At 57.4% G+C, this 16,699-nt stretch overlaps 1 protein-coding gene across 4 annotated transcripts; it reads left to right on the forward strand.

Moving 5' to 3' along the window:
• The first annotated feature begins 1,761 nt into the window (after positions 1-1,761).
• Positions 1,762-16,402, forward strand: KLF15 (Kruppel like factor 15). Of its 4 annotated transcripts, none has more exons than XM_027583215.1 (3): positions 1,762-1,963; positions 6,325-7,425; positions 15,172-15,340. In XM_027583215.1, exons 2-3 carry the CDS (start codon positions 6,350-6,352, stop codon positions 15,338-15,340), a joined length of 1,245 nt encoding a protein of 414 aa, XP_027439016.1. In that variant the 5' UTR covers positions 1,762-1,963; positions 6,325-6,349. The 4 variants fall into 4 exon arrangements, with proteins under 4 accessions (XP_027439016.1, XP_027439018.1, XP_027439017.1 ...); XM_027583217.1 differs by lacking the exon at positions 1,762-1,963 and adding an exon at positions 1,970-2,138; XM_027583216.2 differs by lacking the exon at positions 1,762-1,963 and adding an exon at positions 4,784-5,265.
• Positions 16,403-16,699: the final 297 nt, after the last annotated feature.

Below are 16,699 nucleotides of genomic sequence, written 5' to 3' on the forward strand. Positions count from 1 at the left end.
TATATGGTGAAATAATTACCACAGTAAGTTTAGTTAGTAGCCATCACCTCATATAGATATAAGGAAAAGCAAAAAAAGAAAAAAAAATTCCTTCTGGTGAGAATTCTTGGGATCTACTCTCTTAATAACTTTCCTGTATATCACACAGCAGTGCTGAACGTCCTGTTGTACCTGACGACCCCAGGGCTTACTTATCTTACACTTGGAAGTTTGTCCCTTTCTACCACTTTTCCAGTTTCCTCTCCCCTGACCCTCTGTCTCGGGTGACCACAAGTCTGATCTCTTTTTCTATGAACGTTTGATTTAGTTTAGTTTGTTTGTTTGTTTTTTATTTTATTTTAAATTCCATTAGAGTTAACATGCAGTGTTATATTAGTTTCAGGTGTGCAATATGGTGATGAACGTTTGATTTAGTTTTTAAGATTCCACATGGAAAAAAAGTCACACGATATTTATTGCTTTCTGCTCTTCAGTTTCTGACCACTTACGTGCCCAAGCTGCTAGGACGCATTTCATCTTCAACACCAGTGTCCTCCAAACCTGCCCACCAAGCTGTGGTTTGGCTCCCGGTGGCAGCAGGCACTGCATCCCTAGCCCTGACTGGGTGCACGGGGAGGACCACATGATCCAGGGGCGAACCCTGGCATGGACAAAGGAGCCCAGACAGCTCCTGGCCACATGTTCCTGCCCTGGCAGTGTACTGGAAGAGGAGGGGAGAAAATGCTCTCCACTTCCCAGGCCAGGAAGGGAAAGGATGTTAACTCCTTAGAAGGACCTCTGCCCACGTGTCCCTGGGTTGCCTGGAAGATGCCCGCCCTGGAGCAGACAGGCTCTGCCTCACCCACCCCCCCTTACCCGCTGAGTGACCCGGGGAGGACCGCGGCCCCTCAGAGTCCGTTTCTTCATCCGTAAATGCTTGGCTGAGGATCCCACAGGAGTGTGGGGGAAAGGGCGTCGTAGCAGGGTGCGTGGCACCCTCGGCTCACTCGTACTTCTTGGGCAAGTCACTCTGAACCTCCCTCTTCCAAACTCTGAGTGGAATGCCAACGCGTCCCGGGACTCCTGCGGACTACAGCAGCCGGGGCATGGCCTTTGTAGCCTGTGGAGCACTGCTCTGTCTTCAGGAGGGTGGCCCAGACACGGGGTGTCAGTGATTTGAGGCAGGGGTCAAACGCCCTCAGCCCTTCTGCGAGGCCTGGGAGGCAGCGCCGCGAGCGCGCACTTTCCCCGGGGGGGCGGGGGGAGAGGGTCACCGTGATTGCTCAGCAGAAAGACCATACCGTATTTCTCCAACAATACGTTCCCTAAGGCAAGTCCCCGACTTTTTCCGGCTCTCAGTGGGAGACACAGCGGTCGGTACCGGGCTCGAGGTGGGAGTGGGGGTGGAGGGCAGACCTGGCCCGGGCGGCCCCACGGCCCCCGCCTGGACCCCCACTTCGGGACAATCTCAGGGCTTTGCGCAGGGCCCGAGGCCCGTCTCACGTTCTCACCTGGGGACCGCGCTTCAGAAGCGGCTCCCGCGGACGCCGCCAGCCCACAGCCGTGCTGGGGGGAAGGGAAATGACTGGGGACTGCGGGCCGCGCGGGGCCGGTGGCTCCCGGACTGGGAGCGCGCGGGCGGCGGCAGAGCGCTGCGCGGACGGGGCGGGGCTGGGGGCGGGGCGGGGCGCGTGACGCGCGACGCGGGCCAATGGGGCGCGCGCCCGGGGCCGAGCCTCCTGCGAGCCTTCGCGGCGCCGGCGGCGTCACGTGAGCCGCGGGGAGTGAGCGCAGAGCTAGCGGTGGCGGGCTAGTGCTCCGCCGCAGCGACCCGCGGGCCAGCGGGCGAGCGAACCAAAGCAGGACCCGCGGCTGGGCCCGCGGCCGCCGCCGGACCGAGAGCCAGGCCGTCGCCCCCAGCCCAGCCCCCGGGGCCTCAGGACCGCCGGGGCCTGGCCGCTAGCCGGGCGTGCGCCAAGTTCAGGTGGGCGAGGCTTGGGGAGGCCGGACCGCCGCGTGGACACGGCTCCGGGCGCCCAGGGGGCTGGTTGGGACACGAGTGGGGCAGCGGGGCGCTGACTGGTTGGTCGTGTGGCTGGGTGCCCCCGCCGCTGTCCCAAGCTCTGCGCGAGTGTCCGAGGAAATGTCGGAGGAGCGAGGTGAGCCCCCAAGCGGGGCCAGGGATCAGACAAGCCCGTGGGAGAGTGACCCCCCAGTTGCCCATAGGCACTTTCCCCGCGCAGGTCCGGGCCGCCGCCTCGGCGCCTGACTCCGCGAGTCCTGCGTGCCTTGCGGGCTGGCCCTCCCATATGGCGGGCACCCGGCAGGGCCTGGCGAGAGGAGCGGACAGGCGGATACGCCGGCCGGTCGGGGGCCGGGGATGGGGGGACGGAGTGGCCTGTGGCGGTAGGGTTACTGTCGGTCACCGCAGCCTTGGCCTCTGGGGGAGGGGGGTGCGGGCCGAGGGCATGGTGCCCAGCGGGCAGCGCTCCAGGGCTCTACCGAGGGATCTGAGCGGGTCCCCCATGTCTTCCTTTCCCACGCACCTTCCCACACCCGCGCGGGCACCCACACCAGCTCCACGCGCCAGTATGTCGGGGACACCCTCCGGCACAGCCACACTGCTGCCGCGCACCACGCCCCGCAAACGCACAATCACACGACATGAACTCACACCCCTTCGCGCACACCCGCACTGCTCACATGTCTAGTACTCCTACTACCCACGCAGAGTCCCCTGGTTCTTTCCACTGAACAGGAGCAGAACGGTGGCTAGGGGGTGGCGGGGAATAGAGGAGAGGCCACTCCCACCCACCATGGCCGTCTGTCGAGTTCCCTCTTTCCTCCCTACTGTGCTATTTCCAAAAGACCCCCCTCCCCCCAGGACACAGAGGGGATATTTTCTCGCCCAGTCCCTGGGGAGCTGACAAAAATCCCCAAATGTTTTAGTCCCTCAAATCACCTTTCCCCCAAGGACTAGGTGGCTCCTGGGAGCCCCCGCCGTCCTACAGGTGGGAGGACGCCTGGCCTCTGCGACTTTGGGGCCTACGGATGGCGCAGGGAGCAGAGACTTTTATTTTGAAGGGCGCCCCCCACCCGCCGCCCCCGTGATTTGCACGCTGACCCAATGGCAAGCCCTTGGCCGGCGCTGGGCTTGTTATCAATTACATGTTGTTCCTGCAGCCGCTGTGTCCCCGGGAGGATAAACAGCAGGCCTGGCCCGGCGCGGGGGGGGGGGGGGGTGAGGGGGCGGAGTCCGGCTGTAGGCCGGGGACGTTGCCCGGAACAGTGTGTCCCCTCCCCCTGCACGCAGGCTGTGCTTCTGGCCATGCCATGTACTGCTGTGTTTTAGGGCCCCAGCCGGCTCCCTCCAGCCCTGGTGGGGCCCTTTTTCTATCGCCAGAGCCTGGGGTAGCCCCAGAGCCCCTCCTCTGCTCTTAGTGCCTGAGTGTCCAGCCCAGGCAGCTCAGCCCTGCATTAAAACTCTTCTGCCTGACCCTGGCCATTCTATTCCTGGTGGAATCCCCACACCCCTACTGCCTGCCTGACTTCCCCAAGAACCTCTCACTCACTTAACCAGCAAATTCTGCCAGGTTCTATTTTAGACTCTGGGATAGTGGTGGACTGGATAGTCAGAACAGCTTGTGTTTTGGTGGGGAGGTAGACAGAAAATAAAGTACACAAACACATAACCAAGACAGTTTTCCCCTGGTAGCAACTGCTGGAAGAATACAATGTGGGATGATTTGACAGAGGGTGGCCCGGAGAGGCCCTCCCAGGCAGTGACCTCAGAGCTGAGATCTAAATAAGGCACTCCCATTAGGAGCACTGGGGGAAGCGGGACCCACAGAGAGGGCACAGCCAGTGTGGAGTGGAGCAGGGGGAGGTGAGGTCTGGGAGAGATGGGCAAGGCCCAGGTGCATGGCTTCTGGGAGAAGAGGGGGTCACATTGCCTGGAGAAGTTAATAGAAATTTTCTCCTACCCTACCCTACTATACTTTCTTATTTCCCCCACTCTTTTTATACCATTTCATCTGTGAATATCTCAGTTATCAACTACAATACCATCATCACACTTAAAAATATTAACAGTAATTCTTTACTATCATGTAATATTTAGTTGATGATCACATTTCAGGGGAGAGTTTTAAGTGGGCAAGAACATGGCCTGATCTGCCTCTTACCACCAGTGAAGGCCTGTTCCTAGGTTCCAGGAAGGTTTGAGCCCCCTGATTCCTTAGGATCACAGCGGAGGGACAGAAAGACCATGTGTTCACCTATTTGGAGGTTAATCCTAATGGCTGGTACTGACCAACGCCTGTGTGTGCCAGCCCCTGTAGTACTTGTGTTAGCTCATTGAACTCTTTCAGCAACCTGGGAACTAGGCACCACTGGCAGCAACCCCACCCAACAGACCAAGACACAGACACAGAGAGGTTGCCACCTGCCTGAGGCTGCCCATCTAAGTTGCAGAGGCGGGAGCAGAGCTTCCTGCTCAGAGGGTGGGTGAAAGGGGTGGTGGTGGGGCCTAGGGCAGTGTGGGCTCGTTGCCCTTCCCATTATCTGGCACTTTCATTCCTTCTCAGCACCTGATTTGGTGACTAGTGTATATTTTGAAACTCCCAATTTTAAATCCTCAGATGAGTATTTATAATCAAAGAGCCAAATGTCCTCCTGGTAAAACTGCCCTGGGGCGCAGACTTGCCAAGGACATCTACCTTGCCTTACTTTCCTGGAGTTCCATGAAGCTTCCTGGATTAGGGGAGAACTGAGGTCATTGGGGCCTGGAACAGGTGGGGAAACTGAGATTTGGGAAGTACACAGCTGATGATGATCCTAGCTGGCCCTGAGAGGTCTCTGTCCCTGGCCAGGCTTGTTGACTCGTTGACTGTTGGGTAGTGTTGTGTGCCAGTTCCAGGAGTAGTCCTCGAGACAGAATATAGGGGTGGGTGCAGAGTGGTGACAGGCGGCAGAGAATCTCTGGTTTCAGATATAGAACGTTCCCTTTTCCCGAACCTCACTGGTCACTGGGTGGGGACAAAGGTCCACAGAGGTGGCCCCATTACAGCTGGACACTGTTGACTCTCCTTGAACACCAGACCTCGCATGGCCTTCAGAGGACACAGATGTCCCCTCTCTTCTATGTTGATATTCTCTGAGACCCTCCTGGGCACCAACTGCCACGCCGGAAGCTGGGAACACAGTGGAGACCCAGCAGCCTAGTCTGCCCTCATGGAGTTCATGGTCTAGTGGGGAGACGGGAGTTAGCTGGGCCTTCCTGAGGTGGTGAGTGCTCCATGGGGTACAGGCCAAGGGCATCTTATCTCCCATCCCACTAGGCGGCTATGAAGTCAAAATGGGGTAGTGGCCGTGCAAGTGCTCTGGGACCTGGGTCCACTTTTGCGCTCGTGAGTTATCACCGTGGGGCAGGGTCCTGTCCACCAAGTGGTAAAGCCTCAGTAAAGTGTCTGGGTACAGTTGAGAGCATTTTGTTCTGTCTCTGCCTTTCCCATTTCACAGAGGAGTCAGGTGAGGCTGGAGGGGTCTGAGAACGGGAGGGTGGATGAGCTACCCCACTTCAGATGGGGAAACAGAGCCTGTGAGGACAGGTGCATATGCGGTCTCTAATCTGTTTTTTTTTTTTTTTTGCCACAAATTAGACTTGCCTGATTGAACTATAGACTGCCAAGTTAAGGTTCAATATCCAATAAAATAATTTTTTAATATGAGCATGGCCCATTTGATATTTGGGATATACTTATGTTACAAGTTGCTTGTTTTTTTAAAACCTGAAAATCAAATTTAACTGGGTGGCTTGTAGTTTTATTTGCTCAGTCTGGCAGCCCTACCCAGGCCCCAACAACCACAGGGGTCAGAGGGCAAATGGCCATTCTCCTACCCCCTTCCAGTGACTCAACAAGAATGGAGCTGAGGTCAGGTGTCCTCAGCAATGCAGCCACTCCAGTTAGCTGGACGGGGTTCCCCAACCTTGGCTGTTTCAGGGTACAGAGAGCCTCCTTGCATCCTTTCTTGCTCACATGCTCTCACGCTCAATCATTCACAGATACACGGGTGTTCTTTCCCTAATTGTTCTGGAAAACCTGTTTGAAACCAAAAGTACCCTGGATTGTGCAATGGGCTTGGAGAGTGCTCTTTTGCAAATAGGTGGTGCAATTTCGGAAAACACTTGCAGACAGAGTTCTCCCACGGGATGGGATGGAGACAGGATCCAGGCATTTGGCAGTGGAAGACTGTGGGCGGGCAGCAGGGTGGAGGCACAGGCCCACGAGGTGGCAGGTGAGCATGCCATCCTCCTGATCAGGCCTCCTTTGTTCCTCTCTGCAGCCGCCAACGGCACGGCCAGGCCAGCATGGTGGACCACTTGATGCCAGTGGACGAGACCTTCTCGTCGCTGAAATGCCCGGTTGGCTATCTGGGTGGCAGGCTGGCCGGTGGGCGGGCATACCACAGGCTGCCCTCGCCCCTCTCGGAGGATGACAGTGATGCCTCCAGTCTCTGCTCCTGTGCCAGCCCAGACTCACAGGCCGTCTGCTCCTGCTACGGTGGTGGCCCAGGTGCTGAAGGCCAGGACAGCATCTTGGACTTCCTGCTGTCCCAGGCCACGCTGGGCAGTGGTGGCAGCGGTGGCGTCGGGGCCAGCAGTGGTCCCATGGCCTGGGGGGCCTGGCGGAGGGCACCGGCACCTGGGAAGGGAGAGCATTTTTGCTTCCCCGAATTTCCTGTGGGTGACCCCGATGATGTCCCAAGGCCCTTCCAGCCCACCCTGGAGGAGATTGAAGAGTTTCTGGAGGAGAACATGGAGCTGGGGGTCAAGGAAGCCCCAGAGAGCAACAGCAAGGACTCGGAGGCCTGTGGCCAGCTCTCAGCCGGGCCCCACAGGAGCCACCTCCATCCTGGGTCCGGTGGGAGAGAGCGCTGCACTCCTCCTCTGGGCAGTGCCAGTGTGGGTGGCAGCCAGAGCCCAGGTGGGGGGCCCACATCTGATGGCCCCATCCCCGTGCTGCTACAGATCCAGCCTGTGCAGGTGAAACAGGAATCAGGCACGGAGCCTGCCTCCCCCGGGCAGGCCCCAGAAAGTGTCAAGGTGGCCCAGCTTCTGGTCAATATCCAGGGTCAGACCTTCGCACTTGTGCCCCAGGTGGTGCCCTCCTCCAATGTGAACCTGTCCTCCAAGTTCGTGCGTATCGCCCCTGTGCCCATTGCTGCCAAGCCTATTGGGTCGGGACCCCTGGGGCCTGGCCCCACTGGCCTACTCATGGGCCAGAAGTTCCCCAAGAATCCGGCAGCAGAACTCATCAAAATGCACAAATGTACTTTCCCCGGCTGCAGCAAGATGTACACCAAAAGCAGCCACCTCAAGGCCCACTTGCGCCGGCACACAGGCGAGAAGCCCTTTGCCTGCACCTGGCCGGGCTGCGGCTGGAGGTCAGTATGACAGGTGACGGGCCGGGTGCTGAGCATGGCCGGCTCGTCTCTGTTCCCCTGGGTGTGCGGTCAAGGCCTGGCTCACCATGAGATAAGGCTGATTAGGAAGGGGGGAGCGGTGTCTGAGCTGGCATGGCTGCCCAGAGCTTTCCTTGTCCCTAGTGATCACTAGAGCCTGAAACCAACTGGTCTCCAGTTTCATAATGACCAGGTAAGGCTTGCTGCGGCTCATGCTGATGGTGAGGAGCTGGGCCATGGCAGAAGGGCTCTCTTCTTAGTAACAAGGGCGGCTATTTTAGAAAGGTGGAGTAAGGGCTGTGTATCAGAGGGGCTGTGGCCATGTGCGCACTGCTCCCTCTGTGCCTCACAGCACCCATAAGGGTGAGTACTACCCTGAACAGGCTCAGACCGGCTAGGTAACTTGCCCAAGGCCACACCATGTTGTAAATGGGATTCGAGCCCAGAGGGTCCTGTGTCAGAGAAGTCACATCCTGGAAACGCCGCTGTTCCCACCAGAGAGACCAGTTTCGCTTGTAGATGTTCACAGACTCATGGGCTGGGCCTGGTCGTTGCGCCCCTGTGGGTACTTGAAGGTGTATTTGAGGAACTTCAAAGGACAACCAAGAGGGGAGGACCAGGTGGGTCGTGCTGAAGTAAAGGTGAAAGAGTCCTTCCAGACTCCACTCCGTGGGGTTCAGCAGGGGAAACCAGCTCTCAAAGGACAGGGGTCTTGCTCAGGGCCACACAGCCAGCGGGTGGCAGAGCTGGATGGGCCCCCAGGTGGGCTTGTGCACCTTTTCCTGAAAAGCAGGCAGCCAGGAGCTCCCGTGCTCAGGGGTACCACGGCTGGGCTCTCCCCAATCTTTAGGACGCCGACCCTGGAGGAATGCGGCCCCCCTGGGAGGGCAGCCTGTGCTCCCCACGTTCCCAGCTCTGCTGCCCAGCCGCTGCTTTGTAAGTGTGAGAGCCACGTGGCACGCTCATCTGTGTGCAGACCTCACAGTGGGTGTGCAGCTGTGCGTGTGCACGTGGGTACACGTCTTGCTTTCTTAGTGTGTGTCTTGGCGGTTGGCATAACCGCACGTGTTTGGGTACCTCGTCTGTGTGTGCATCTGTGTGGGCATGACCGATGGGGAGCGGTCGGCAGCTTCTGTTTTCTGGAGCAGACTCCTCTGAGAGTGCGGGTGAGTTGGCCCCAGTGGGGAGGTGCTGGCCCTGGAGTCCTGGCTGGCCGAGGCTGTGCTGTGGCTGGATCTGAGACTGGATATCTGATGTGATGCTGCAGCCTCTTTCCATGGAGGGCTGGGCTGGCCAAGGAAGGCACTTTTCCCAAACAGCTCTGGGGTTATGGAGACCCTTCCCGAGGAAGGGTCCCACCCAGCCGCTGCCCCCCCAAAGGCACCTGTCAGGCCCATGTGGCTTCTGCAAGAGTGGGCAGTGTTGACGTCACATCCCTCTCTGGGCCTCCTGCCACAGTCCGCTGAGTGGGCCCTGGGGTGACAGGTGCACCAGTGGGGCCACTTGTGAGGCCCAACGCAGTGGTGGGTATGCAGTGTTGGTGGTCAGAGCTTGGGTGTGAGAAGAGAAGCGGAGACACTGGGACCATAGAGGCAGGCGCTTGACTGTAGAAGGCAGGGGCATTGTGACACCCTGGGTGGGTGATAGTTGCCAACAATGGCGGGGAGCCTCAGCCTAGGTCAGCCTCCAACTTGCTGTGTGCCCTCGGGGAGGCCCCCCCTGGCCAAGCCTCAGTTTCCTCATCTGTGAAGTGGAGGGCCTGCTCCGTACCAGGGTCAGGAGCGCAGGGGCACTCAGCACCACCCCCTTCTCATTGGTGATACTGTTACTCATACAGGGGCAGAGTCTGAGAAGGGTGCCCTTTTGGAGGTACCCCAGACTCACAGGGACTCTTCTTGGATGCATTTTCCTCTTGGTGAGGCGCAGGGCTGTGGAGGGGTTGGGCATCTGGCTGGACAGAGCACTGGTTCAACTCATGATGGGCTCACATTCCTGGGCACTCCCCTGGCCACTGCTGACTCTTGGCGAGTGGCCCCTCCAGTCAGGATGAGTCAGTAGGGCCACGGGAGGAAGGGTGTGGTCCTTGGTGAAGGCTGCCCACTTGTCCCATTCCCCCCAGGAGGAGGGGACCTGCCTTCTGGGCTGACCCAGAGAGCAGATGGAACGCTCAGCCCAGAATGCATCTTAGGGAGAGAGATCTCAGCCCCAACACAGTAGCCTCTGGAGGTGGTGAGTTCCCCATGGTAGGAGGCATGCAAGCAAGTGGGGGTGGGATTTGTGGAGGGGATTCAGCTTTGCCACTGTGTGGGCCTTGGAACTGGTCTTCTTGCCCAGGACCCTCTTGCAGGGGAAGGCTGGTGTGTGCCTGGCATGGCGAGGTCCCTGTGGAGCCGACTGTGGAGCCATCCCTGCCTCCAGCCACTCCTAGGCCTTCAGAGGACCTCCCCAGCTTCTCCTAATGTTCCCCTGGAATAGGGTCTGGCCTTTGGGGGGTTACAGGTGATGGAGGCACAGGGAGATGAAGGTGCCTGCCTTTTGGGAGAGCTATTTCTCTGAGAATGCAAGAGTCCCTGGTTGGCCTTCAGGAATCCTGAGCCCCTGGAGATGTGCACAAGATGTACATGTTCCTTGTATGTGGAGGGAGTCCTTGCAGTAGTTGGGCGGGAAGACAGACCAGCTTTGGGGCAGCTTGGTCTGGACAGGACAACAGTAGTAGTGATGATGACAGGCGCCATATTTTCCAACCACTTACTCTATGCTGGGCATTGCTCTAAGGTGCTCAGAGTGGGAATACCTTCCACAAATCCCTACCCTTGCTTGTATATTTCCTGCCATGAGGAACTCATTACCTTATGAGGCTATTCTGGCCTTTTCATATGCTTTGGCACACTTAGATTCCTATCCAAACTTCCCATTCTGGTACGATCTGCTTGCCAACCTCCCTTCCACAATGTAGGCTCCCACTCAGGCCCCCACCCTCTCTGTGCCCTCTCTGTGCCCTCTGTCTCCACCACTTTCCTCCCGATGGCAATGGTAGTTGGTCTTGCGATGGTCCCTGCTTTGTTCTGCACATGTCACATAGATAAGCTCGTTGAGTCCTTAAAACAGCTCCGTGACATGGAGGCACCAGTGTGCATTTCCCAGAGAGCCCACAGGGATGGAGCTAGTGAGCATTGCTCTGGGTGTGCCCTCGGGCAGGTGCCTCAGCACCACACTGACCCACCAGCAGTCTGGTGGACATACCTTTCCCACCTGGAAACTTGACACCTGTAGCTACTTGGCTGGCCTTTCCCTCATCCTCTCTCCCTGTGTGCCTGGTACCATAATGGCTGGGTGTCCTCTCTCCCCCACGAGGCCAGCAGCTCTTTCAGGTGTCATGCTTCTGGGCCAGGGGAAAAGAGCCAACCACAACAATGGCAATAACAGTAGCTCCTGACGCATGCTCATTTAATGCCCCAAGCAAGTCTACAAGGTAGGCATCAGTATGCTGTCCCCATTTACAGAGGAGGAATTTAAGGCACAGAACAGTTAGGTAAGTTCTCCTTGGTCACACAGCTAGTGAGTAGCAGGTCAGGAGTTCAGCCCAGGCTGTTTGCCCCTGCCCGAACCTCTTCCACCCAGACTCAGGACCTCTCTCTAGCCCCCAGGGCAAACCTCCCATGGGAGGTGGCCTGTGCAAGTGGTGGGAAATAGGATCTCCACCTGCAGCTGATCTTCAGGCAGCACCCCTGCATACTTGCCTGTCTTCTCATATGGGGAGCTTACCATGCCCAAGGCTGCCTCTCTTCCTGGTGGCCCCAGTGAGCAGTTTGCTCTTTATCCTGCTGGGCTGGTTCCAGCCCTGGCACTGTGTCCTGTGCCCCTCTGTGAAATGAATGGTGTCCTCACCCCCCCCCACCCAGGGCATCATTTGCCAGGTAACCGGCCCCCACTTCCTTCTGCTTTTGGTCCTGAACCCAATATTCCTTGTCCCCTCCCCTCTTGGGACGTGGTTCTGGCATCCTTGATGGGGCCTGAACCAGACTTTTCCTATTCTGATCTAACTGTCTGGGAAGTGGCTGTTTGTCTGCCTTCCTAGAAGTTTCCTTGCTACACTCTCGGACACAGGCCCCCTTTGTTCATGGCAGCAGAACGTCCTGTTCCGGAATGGCCAAGCCGTTCCATCCAGAAAGAATACCCTCCTTCCACAGCTAATAGGAATATTAATAACTTTTAGCAGCCTAGCAGCCCTGTGTGGCAGGTACTGTGGTCATTCCCAGTGGACCTGGAGGCCCAGAGAAGGGTGGTTGCAGGCCTGAGGCCCCAGGACCAGGATGGGGCAGGGACAGGATTCAGACCCAGTGGTCCGCTGCTGGCCTACTCTCTTGGCCCCTGTGTCACAGCTGGTCCTGTTCAAAGAGGCATTCTCTAACTTCTTCCCTGCACTTGGCAGAGCCCCCAAGTGGTGTTGGGCGGGTTATGCACTGTACCACTACTCCAGGGAGCATCATTCCCATTGCGGTCCTTGAGACCTGACTATTTACAGTAATGGCTTTCTGACTGATGGAAGGGATGCTTTGCACAAAGGTGGGGTGTATGCCAGCTGTGGGGCTGTCGTGTTGGCTGCCTCCCTCTCCTGCACCTCAGCAGCAGGAGTCATGGTGCTGGCCCATGTGCCTCTAGACATTGCTGCGCTGAACTCCTTGCAGGTAATCAGAGCTCACAGTCATTGAATGATTGCCATGTGCTGAGCACTGTTGTAAACACTCAGTGCCTTTTACAATCCTCACAGTCCTGTGAGGCAGAGCTGTCAGTTCCCTGTCTCCAGGTGGGGAAACTGAGCCTCAGAGAGCTTGGTGACTTGCCCAGGTCACCAAGTGGCAGAGCTCACTGCCTGCAAGGCCTGAATCTTAGTCACGTGGCCTCACTCCCACTGTGTGGCCTTCAGGCTCCTCCAGTGGTTGCTGTCTGGGAGAATGTGTGTGAGGGTGTGAGGTAGGGATCTTCTGAGGACTCAATTCCCAGGGGTGGACCCCTCAGGTCACAGGATCCTGAGGCAGCAGGGAAGAGGCTTGCAGGTTGGGACAACTTGTTCTCAGGCCTGGCTCTCCCTCAGTGTCCGCATGGTGAGAGGGCCACTGTGGTCTTTGTGTCAACTCCTTTGGCCTCTGAGACAAGTCCCAGAAGGTGGGTGAGAATCCCAAGGTCTTCACTGCATGAGTGAGGATACAGGCCCGAGAGGGTTCCCAAACTTGCTCAGGACCACTCAGGGCTCCCAGTGGGGTGGGGACCTGAAAGGATCCAACCATTCTGCTGGCTGTGTGACCTGGCAAGCCCCTTGTCTTTGTTGAGCCCTTGCTGTGGTATTGTCAGTTCTCTGGGACTGATCCTGGTGCCCAGAAAGGGCTCAGCAAAGGCTATTGCTGGTGGCGTTGTTTCTGTGGCTTCCTGCTTGCCCCTGCCCCGGGCAGGCCCACTGTTCAGAAGCTGTATGTTCAACTCCTGCTGGGGGCAGGTGGCCCTGGCCTGGGAGCAGGGTCAGGGCTCTGACCTCCAGGGTGCATTGATGTCACTTCCTCACTGGCTCAGGGCTCCCGTGACACACACCACCTAACCCGGCAATGTGGAGGAGACCAGGCGCTCTGCAGTCACAGGGGCGGGGGCAGGGCACGGCAGGGCGTTGCGCCAGGACCTTTGCTCTGCTGTGCTGGGGATGCTGGATCAGGCCCTCATCACTCGGAGCCTCAATTTCCTCATCTGGCAAGTGGGCCAGTCTGGCTTCCATTATTTCAGACATATGCTGAGAGCGTTGCTCTGTGCCAGCCTCGATTGGTGCTCTGGGAGATGACATGGGGTGCCAGCCTCCGAGCACAGAAACCTGGCTGTGCTATCAGGACAAGTCCGTGGGCCCTGGAGTAGCTGAGCCAGGCTGAGCTGCCTGTCCTCTGTGCTTCTGGGCAGGCTCCCTATCTGGTGCTCAGGCCTTCCTACTCCCCAGCTGTGCCTTCCCCAGGGCATGTTCCTTCTAGTCCTTGGCAGGCTGTGGGATTAAGGAAGGCCTCCACCCATAGGGTCAGGCGAGAGGTAGGCTACCCATTGGCTGGTTTGGGGACAGCTGTTCCAGCTAACCTACCTCTTGCTGTGTGGCCACAGGTTCAGGGAGGGGCTGCTGGACCTGTGTGTGTGTGCACGTGCACACATGTGTTCATGTATGTGCATGTGCACCCTCAGGTGACGTGACCGTGTACGTGCATGTGTGTGCACACATCTAGAGTGGACACGTGTGCAGTGCACCCATGTTTGTGACGTGCACATGTGTGGCATGTATATAGGGGTATGTACGTGTGCATTGTGTGGTGTGCACACGTGTTTGTGTGTGCAGGTGATGAGACTTGAGGAGAATTCCCTGTGACAGCCCTCCATCCTCCCGTGGGTGCTTGCTGTATCCATGCTTTCATGTAAATGCACTTACTGGGCACCTGCCATGCGCCAGGCCCTGGGCTGCTTGTGGGATGGATCATGGGGAATGAGACAAACGTCTTTCCTCATGGTGCTGATGGTCTAATGGCACAGACTGACATTCATCAGAAGTTGAAAACGAATTTAAAATTACAGCAGTGGTGGGGCCAAGAAAGTGAGGTGCATTTTGTGCCACAGGAGCACAGAATGGGATGCTGTCCTGGAGGGCTTTCTTGAGGAAGTGACATTTGAGCTGAGCTCTAAGGGATTGGGGGGAGGGAGCAAGAAGAGGGGAGGGAAGAGCATTTCAGATGGAGGGAACGGTATGTGCAAATATCCTATGGCAAGAGGGACCAAGGATGGGTCAGTGGACCAAGGTAGAGCATGGTGGAGGACAGTATGTATGTATGGGGAGTGGGATCTCATTGTCAGGATAAGGGTCATGGGGTAAGGGGAGCTTCAAATCCCTGAAGTCAGTGGCAGCGGTCTGAGCCCTGTGGCCCAGCTGGGACCCTTACCTCTCCTGTTAGCAGCTGCTCACTCTCAGTGGCCTCTGGGCTGTGGGAGCGCTTGCTTCCAGGCAGGCTGAGGCCAAAGGAGGGAGGTGGCAGGTGAACCATTTAAACTTTCAGAAGTACCTTGCAGTGGTGTGGTTTTGTCTGGTCACAGCGTAGGGAACCCAGCCTTCAGGAAAGCAGTGACCAGGAGCGGGGGGAGGGGGCTCAATTCTGAAGACTCTGCCTCAGCTGAAATGAAGACAAGGGAGAGGAGCCAGGGGCTCCCTGCAGTGCTGGGGAAGAGACAGCTCTCCCAGGCTTCGCTTTCCCCTCGGGAGGGGCTTCCTCCTGCAGACCTTCCTAGAACCCCAAGTTCTGCCTAGGCGGCAGCATGGGGTGTAGCTAGTGGCAGCAGGTCCAATCGGGGCCAGGGTGATCCTGCAGCTCATCACCGGAAGGGGAGAGGGAGGGTGTTGTGGAGAGTAAATCCTGGGCTCTGGTGGGCTTGACAGCCTATCAGAATATTTACCAGCTGCTCACAGGCCCAGATGCCCAAGAACGGACCGTTGTGCCACCGCTGAGGCTTTTACTGACAGTTCTTGCCACCCTGGGGGTCGGGGGACAGTGACTTTTCACCAGTAGATTCAGAAGTAACTCGGGACCCGGAGAAGTGTCGGGGGGCAGCGCCTGCCGCGCCTGCTGGGCTGGTAGAGCCCTGCACCTGCCGGCTGCCTTCTGGGTGGGCGCCTGGCGGGGCGGACGTCGCTGACCACTGCCCGTGCGTGTCCCGCAGGTTCTCCCGCTCGGACGAGCTGTCGCGGCACCGGCGCTCGCACTCGGGCGTGAAGCCCTACCAGTGTCCCGTGTGTGAGAAGAAGTTCGCGCGGAGCGACCACCTGTCCAAACACATCAAGGTGCACCGCTTTCCCCGGAGCAGCCGCTCCGTGCGCGCGGTGAACTGAGCGCCCGCCAGCCCCCGCCCCCTCACCCGCCCCGTTATTTTGTAGCAATAATTTATTTGCCTCTTCAGCGGGACATGACAATGTTGCCAACCCACCTTCTGAAGCCCGGGAGGTGCAGGAAGACGGGGGCTTGCCTGGGAGGCGGGAATCCAGAGCCCCCAGCCCGCTGCCTTTACTAGGAAGACCTAGAGCCACGCCCGCGCCCCTGGGGGCTGGGCCCCTAGCACCTGGGCTGCAGGCTGCAGGCCGGCCTTCCCGCCTTCGTGCCTTCGTGCCTTCCCGCAGTCCGGCCTGTGCTGCAGCGGCCGGGGAGCCTGGACCTTCTCCCACTGGGCTCCCTGCCTGGGCCAAGGCTGGCACTTTTTTTGCTCAGAAGAAGAAATCTGCAGTTTTGAAATGTCAGTTCCCAGAGGGAGCCATGCCGGGAAGAAGGAAGTAGGCCAGAAGTCCAGGGCTGCACTGTGGTGTGAGGGTGGCTTTGTCCAAGGTCTCCCGCTCAGCCTGACTACCAGAGGGTATGAGCAGGGCAGTCAGGGGTGCAGAACCTGGCCCTTGGGCAGATGTGGAATTAGGCTGAGAAGCCCCCTCTTTGGGGGCCTGGCAATGCATGTGCTTGAGTTAAAGTGCAGGGCAGACAGATGCAGGCTAGCCCCAGAGCATTTGTACCCAACATGGCTCATCCCCTCATCCCGTTTCCAGACAAATCCAGACACCAGCCTCCAGAGTCACCTTGGGGAAGAGAGGGGAGCAGGCTGCATTGCGTGTAGGAGAACTAGATAGAGCCTCCGAATCCTGATTTAGAAATGCATTCCTTATTTTGTCTAGAAATTAATATCAAATGAACTAGCTTGTTTTGACAGGTTTATTTCACATCCTATGAATGTATGTAAATAAGCTGTACATAGGTACATCTACATAAAATATCTTTTAATAACATATCAACATTTGTGTAAATTTGAAATTAAAAAATCTATAAAGCTGGTGTACATATGTTACAATTATGTATATTTTCTTTGGTCCTTCATAAAAATATATTTACTTTGCCAATAAAAAGAAAAAAGAACTCAATAACTTTATGGCATTCATGTTTTCCTCTGCTTTGCCAGGAAATGGGGCTGATTCTGAGGTCTGAGGGCTGAGTCTCTGTGTCTGTGTTTGCAGCATTTAGGGGACCTTGATTTGTACCCAGAGGGACATGAAGACCCCTTTGGGATTCAGCCCCAGGCGCAGCAGTGCAGGCTTCTCAAAGCGACCCCATCTCCATGCCGGCTGCTCGGTTTCTGCTCACTGCAGTTTCCTGAAGGGCTCCTTCCCCTCTCTCCACAAACCCAAATCCAGCCCCCATCCTGGCATCACCTA

This window comes from Zalophus californianus, chromosome 1 (assembly GCF_009762305.2).
Source record: "Zalophus californianus isolate mZalCal1 chromosome 1, mZalCal1.pri.v2, whole genome shotgun sequence".
Taxonomy (NCBI): Eukaryota; Metazoa; Chordata; class Mammalia; order Carnivora; family Otariidae; genus Zalophus; species Zalophus californianus.

What these genes read in the sequence shown, in the direction of transcription:
- KLF15 (XM_027583215.1), top strand. Translation starts at nt 6,350, where the DNA reads ATGGTGGACCACTTGATGCCAGTGGACGAGACCTTCTCGTCGCTGAAA. An exon ending in TGGCCGGGCTGCGGCTGGAG is followed by an intron (nt 7,426 to 15,171) that starts GTCAGTATGACA and finishes CGTGTCCCGCAG; the next exon opens with GTTCTCCCGCTCGGACGAGC.